The sequence below is a fragment of the Culex pipiens genome, chromosome 2 (assembly GCF_016801865.2).
Source record: "Culex pipiens pallens isolate TS chromosome 2, TS_CPP_V2, whole genome shotgun sequence".
In the NCBI taxonomy this organism is placed as follows: domain Eukaryota; kingdom Metazoa; phylum Arthropoda; class Insecta; order Diptera; family Culicidae; genus Culex; species Culex pipiens.
Genome location: NC_068938.1, coordinates 7,033,907 through 7,040,436, shown reverse-complemented (window position 1 = coordinate 7,040,436; position 6,530 = coordinate 7,033,907). Strand labels below are relative to the sequence as shown.

Below are 6,530 nucleotides of genomic sequence, written 5' to 3'. Positions count from 1 at the left end.
TAAGATTCGGATTTCCTAAAATCATTGCAAATTATTGTACAAAATATCGATTGTGTTGATGTTAACAGCATTTTTGAAATGAGTCCTAAAACCATTCACTAAAATGCACTAAAAACTATGAAATAAGAAATACTGTCAAAATAGTTAGCACGAAACCTAGATTTTATATGGACATTTTCAGAAAAGTGAAATTTTAACCATTTTCCGGGAAAATTTTGCCGGATTTTTTTTTGTTGGGTTGTTAAGCATTCCAAACTGAACCGTAAAACGCGTTTAGCTGAATTTATTTTTTTTTGAAACCATATTTTTCTTTTAAAAGCGTATTTTGGTTCAGTTTGGCATGACCAACAACGCTATAGAAAAAAAAATCCGGCAAAATTTGCCCGGAAAATGGTAAAATTTAGACTTTTCGGAAAATCTCCATATAAAATCTTACCTTGCGAATCTACATATCTTGACAAAACGACTTTTTTTGACAGTCGTGGATAGAGTTTCATCCAAAACAACAGATAATACAAAGAAAGCATGATTTGCGAAATCGTAGAGAACCACCTCGTTTTTTTTTGTTTTTTTGTTTTATTTTTGCGAATAAATCTATCTAAAAAACAAGGTTGCCAGATTTTCAAAGTTTTTGAATAATAGAACAGGTTTCCCAAATACCTGTTCAGCGATGTACACCCAAGGAGTCGGTAATAAAATCAATAACAAATATTGCTATTGAGATGGTCGGATTAAAATAAAATAATATTTTTGAACAGGGTTGCCAGATATTCAATGGTTACAAATTCTCAAATATGCACCCAAAATTCAGAATCGAGATAATCGTTCTCTCAAAATTGTGCCAAAATCGATTGAATAATGGTACCAACTCACACCATCATAACAAATGAGTTCATTCGTTAGTTGAATCAATAAATCTCCAACAAGTGTCATACATCGACTTCTGACTTCTTCATGGTCACCAAGCTGTGGTGGCCGAGGCAGCTAAGTCATTGGATTGGTTTGTCAAAGGTCTCTGGTTCGATTCCCGTTGTCGACACTTTTGATTTTTTGTTTGACGGATGAACTTTTTTTGCAAATGAACCTCGAGAGAATAGTTCTATCGCCCATCTCGAGCTGTGTTCTCTGCGTCCGTGAATGGTACCACTATTCTCTCGACTCGAGACCATCATTCTCTCGTACTAGCGCTGCCAGTTTTGGGTGTGCTTTTTAATGTACTTACAATACAATGAATTGGTTCCCCAAGTCATCAGTTTCATAAAAAAGGTTTTTATTTAAAAAAAAAACAAGCCAATATTCTAAACTTGAGAAAGGGTTGCCAAATTTTCAACATCTTTCCCTTCACTACATCATTCAAGAACTTAAATTATTCATTAAGGTTAAGAAAACCAACAAAAACTGCTCCAAAAACCAGTACCATTGTGGCCAATCTCAACGTTTTCCGATAAATTAATGGTTGGCAACACTGCACGCTCTACCAGCAATTCACCCAATGATCCATTGAGTATCGCTGCTCTTCTTTAAAAATTTACCTACAAAAGCTAGCGCATGGTTTATAATCATAAATTAAGTAGTACGGTGTCACTTTCACGCTCGATTTTCCCTTGGATATGACCTCCATTCACGCACGGTTTGCAGAACTCTCTCCCACAACACACAGCTGCTTAAAAACTACTACATTAATATCACGAGATTCACAGGGACTCACACTCACTCTCAAACATTCAAGATGTCCACAACCTCCCCTCTAACAATCCAGTGGCGTGCAGTGCACTCCCACCTCGGTACATTTACACTCCAGGCACGGTCCGGACAGCTCGGAAATGATCCGCCCTACCCGATACATCCGGCCATAGATGTTACACCCGGCCAGCTTCAGAATGCCCACGGTGTCCTTCAAGCTGTACACCTTGGACTTCATCGTGATCTCGGCCGTGCCCTCCGAGTGGTGCTGCTTCAGCTTGTTGATGTCCACCGGGTTCACGACGTACGCCTCCGAGTTGGGGATCGTGTTCGGGGGTCCGTCCGAGATCACCTGGTAGTGCTCGACGTCCGGATCGAACCCGTACCGATCGATGTCGTTCTTGTACTCGGCCGCTTCGCTTGCTCCGGCGCCGGTCGCACCGGCGTGGAAGTTGGGGTTTAGAAAGGGCAGATCCATGAGGGATGGTCGGTAGAGGTGATCATTGGCGCCACCTTCAACCTTGAGTGTTACCGTACCGTCGTGTTGCTCCTCGTCCGACGGAGGTCGCACGTCGCCAAGCGACGGTATCGACTTGAACGGCGGGACGCCGTCAATCAAACCGGGTGAGGCGCTCGAATTCCGGATTCCATTCTCATGCCCGGGGTCATCCTCCCGGAACAGATAGCTCAGCACGTTTTCCAAGCTGAACATCCCGCTGGGTTCGGGCTCGGACGTGTTGCGCAGATATTCGGCCGTTTCCGGCATGATCGGGAAGGTAAAGTTCATCGGAGCACGCAGCGGCGCGGGATTCTCGACGCTCTCCAGCGATTCCTCGTAGATCGTCGACAGGTAGTTCGCATCGGTCGTGATCGAGATGATCTGCCGATCGTACTCGGAGCTGTCGACTCTGTCATCGTCCAGCAGGTCGTCCAACGAGGAGTAGTTGTTCTTGGCTACCGAGTGGTACACGGAGAACAGCTTCTCCTTGTCCTCGATCAGACTCATCAGCGGGGGAGCCGGCTCCGTCCGGATGACGTCGATGAAGGGGTTTGCTGGGGTAGCTGGAAAGATCTACGTCAGCAACTTGTTGAAAAGATTGAAGCTAGAGTAACCTACCTCCAAAACTGGCAGCTGTAGTGTTGTACGGTAGCTTGGCGGAGTGATCCTCGGACGTCAGCTCGTTCGGGAACGCTGTCGTCACGTACGGCTCGTAGTAGAACTCCTCCTTGATGTGATCCTTAGGAACGAATCCACCTGTAAAGAGAAGCCCCTGTAACAAGATTCCAACACTTGTGATCACCTGATCCTACCTTCCGTCCTCAACGGCGGCGAGAACCCGCTTCCACCGACCGGCTTCTCCTCCAACCGGAACAGCGGATGCTCCGTACTCTGCACCTCCGCCTTCTTGTTGTTGTTGTTGCTGTACACCACCGGCTCGTACGTCTCCTTGTGGTTCGGATAGTACACGTTCTTCTCCGGATACCCAACGCCGTACTTGTCGTACACCGGCACGTACGTGCCCTCCTGCGGCGCTTCGTACTTGGTCGGGATGAACTTCTTCAGCTCGTTCTTGAACAGCTCCTGCTTCGAGTGCAGATCGAACTTGGCCAGCGCGTCCGTGTCGTAGTCGTAATCGGAATCGTTGATCGTGTCGTACTTGTCGCGCATGACCTTCGTGCCGTACTGGTTGTTCTTGGCGTCCAGGTCGTAGTTCTCCGTCAGGGCTGGGTAGTTCAGCGACGAGTCGTAGCTGTAGTCGTACTTTGGCGGCTTGAAGGGTACTCCGGGATGGATGTCGTGATCGGACAGTACTCCGTACGGTTCGTAGCTCTCGGTGATGATCGGGTAGCTGGTTGGGATGGGCTTGTAGAAGTCGTACGGAGCTGCCACTGGGATTGGAGGTTCGTTCTTCTTTACCGCGTCAGCGGGTAGGAACGGGATGATTTTGAGGTTAGGAAGACTCGGTGGAAGCGTTGGCTCACCGTAGTCCATGTTGATGTCTGACTCCAAGATCGATGGGATGCTGCTGGGTCGGTGGAACTCTCCAATCGGGATGGGTTTCGGCGTTACCGGTCGAATCTCCGTTCGATTCCTGGCGTTCTGTTGGTTGGACGCGTTCTTCGTTGTGTCGAAGATGTTGGACAGCTCCGAAAGCAGCACCGACAGCAGATTGTCAACCGGCTTCCCAGTCGGCTTTGGCTTCGCCGTCGTTGTAGTAGTACTCGTCGTACTCGTCTGCGTAACATTCTCCGTCAACGGAAGCTCAGTTCCATCCCCTGTCTTGAACTCCATCTTGTCCTGATCCGTTGTCGTAGCCACCGTTGTGCTCGTGCCCTCATACTCCTCCTCCGTAGTCGTTTCCACCTCTTCCTCGCTGTAATCCAGCGTAGTCGACTCCACCGATGCCTCCGTCGTTAGCATGTCCTCCACCAGCATCTCATCGCTCCGGTAGTCCACCGTCGAGTCCTCCTCAGATTCACTACCCCCACTCACATCCCCCTCAGTCGTAGACACCACCTCCACACTCCCCTCACTCGTCGACCGCTCACCACTCTCGGACGATCCCTCCTCCGCCGACGAGCCCACCGTCGAAGTCGGCGGAACGATCGTCGAAGCAGCCTTCTCCAGATCGTACCCGACAAACTTGTTGTTCGGCCGCTTCGTCACGATCATCGTCGTTGCCGTCAGCGCCGCTTCATCCTTGGCGAAGCTCTCCAGCTTGGCGTTCAGCGAGCTCAGGATGGACTCGACCGTCTGTCGGTTCACGTAGTCGTCCACCTTGATGACCACGTCGATCGGCGTGACGGTCGTCTTTTTGGGCGCTTCGGTTGTGACCGTTTCTAGGGAAGGTAACCTGGTGGAGGCGAGTTCGACGCTGCTTTCAGAGCTGGATTCTTCCGATGAGTCCAGGTCCGACAGGGAGTTGGATACTTCGGTCATGTTTTCTTTTAGGAGGGAGTCTGATTCTAGGTCTTGGAAGGCGGGTTCCGCCTTGGTCAGTTCGATGTTTAGCGGGATTTCCTTTTGAATGAGTTGAGTAGGTGTGGCAGCGGTTGTCGTAGGAGCTGATATTGTTGTTGTGGTTGTCGTTGTCGGTTCCGGAGTAGTTGTTGTGAGTTTTGGTGTTGTTTTTGTTGGCTTTGGTGTCGTAACCTTGGGTTTGATGGTGGTTGAGGTAGGTTTTGAAGTGGTTGTTGTAGGTTCTGGTGTAGTCGTTGTTGGTTTTTTTGTAGTCGTTGTTGGTTTCTGTGTTGTGGTCGTAGTTGGCTTTCGTGTCGTAGTCGTTGCTGGTTTTCTTGTAGTTGTCCTTGTTGATTCTGTGGTAGTCTTAAGCTTCGGAACCTTTGTTGTTGTTACCTTAGCTTTGGGAGTGGTTGAAGTTGGTTTTGACGTTGTCGTTGTAGATTCGGTTGTAGTAACTGTGGTACTTGTTGTTGGTTCCTGCGTTGTTGACGTAGTTGTAGGAATTGGCGTCGTTGATGGTACCGCCTTTGTAGTCTTTGGAGTTGTTTTCCTCGTTGTAGTTGCCTTGAGAAGTGGCGGTATGGCAGTCCTTGCAGGAAAGTTAAAGTCTGGCTTTTCGATGTACACGGTTTGAGGTTCTTGAATGATTTCTACTCGCACAGTCTGAAGTTCTGTCGGAATATCCGTAACCGGAATCATATCAGTTGAAGGAGAGTCCGTATTGTCCGTCAACGGAGCCACTGTGGTATCTATCAGATCGTCCGAATCGATAAAGTCAAGACCTGCTTTTATGAAGTCAAAGAAGCTCTTTTCTGAGGTACTGCTAACCGGTGTTGGTTCCGTAACTGGGATCGTTACGGTAGCGTTCTTAGCCTCCGGCTTAGGCTCATCCGGATCCGGTCCGAAAAGAATCGAGAAGAAGTCAAACGACTCCTCTTCATCCTCGATCTTGCGTCCAAAGTTCTTCTGTTCGCCGTGTTCTGAAATAAAGATTATTGTTAAGAGTCTTTTCTGTAAACATCAAAATCCCAAAACACTTACTACAATCATACCGCACGGCGCAGCATTCACCCCGTGGAACCCTCGGCGTGCAACCCTTAATCGCCGGAGCACACTTCTTCGGCGTACACTTGGCCGCTCCCCGTATGCAGAAGCACACCTGGCACGGATCCGGCGAACCAATCCGCTCTCCCTCCGGATAACTCCTCCCCTCAATCAAGCAACCCGCATTCTTGTACGTCTTCTGCTCAACCGTCCTCAAATAGTGCCGGTTGTTGATCCTCCTGATCATGTTGGGCGCCTCCGTAGACGCCTCGAGCTCCTTCACCGGGATCTTCCCCGTGCAGTCGTACCGAATCGGGCAGCAGGCCGAGTCAATAAAGACCGGCGCGCAACGTGGATTTGGCAGGGCACACTTTGGTTTGACGCACTTTTGGCGCCCATTTATGCAATAGCAGTACGAGCACAGCGACGACGTGGTCATGGCCGACCCCGATTTGTAAACGGTGCCGTTGACGATGCAGGCTAGAATAACATCGATTTGAATTTTATTACTTTTATGGTAAACATTTTGTTAATCAAAACTAACCCCCATTCTCCTCCACATCATCGTCATCCGACCTCCTCAAATACGAGTTCGGGTTATTCAGCCGCTCTTCCGCCGCCTTCTCGTAATAATCCAAAAAGTGAATCTTCTTCCGGTCCCCACTATTTTTAGTGGCCAGGTGCAGCTTCGAGCACTGCAGGTACGGACAGCAGGCGCCACTCTTGTGCACCAGAATGCAACCACGTGGCGGTGGGATGGGTTGTTCTGTGAAGAAAAGCGGACATCTCTAGTTTAGTCGCGAAAGAGATCTAAACTGGGGTGAAAACGCCTGCGGGT

The 6,530-nt window shown here is 48.9% G+C and overlaps 1 protein-coding gene across 1 annotated transcript in view; it reads right to left on the bottom strand.

Annotated features, from left to right (window-relative positions):
- Nucleotides 1–802: 802 nt before the first annotated feature.
- LOC120423384 (uncharacterized) overlaps nt 803–6,530 on the bottom strand; it is a 40,464-nt gene continuing 34,736 nt past the window's right edge. Inside the window, exons 3-7 of the mRNA XM_039587167.2 lie at nt 6,237–6,458; nt 5,690–6,172; nt 2,995–5,628; nt 2,801–2,938; nt 803–2,745 (exon numbers count right to left, since the gene is read on the bottom strand). Of these exons, the coding sequence (XP_039443101.1) occupies nt 1,748–2,745; nt 2,801–2,938; nt 2,995–5,628; nt 5,690–6,172; nt 6,237–6,458 (4,475 nt within the window). The 3' untranslated portion in view covers nt 803–1,747. The remainder of the gene's footprint in view (nt 2,746–2,800; nt 2,939–2,994; nt 5,629–5,689; nt 6,173–6,236; nt 6,459–6,530) is intronic.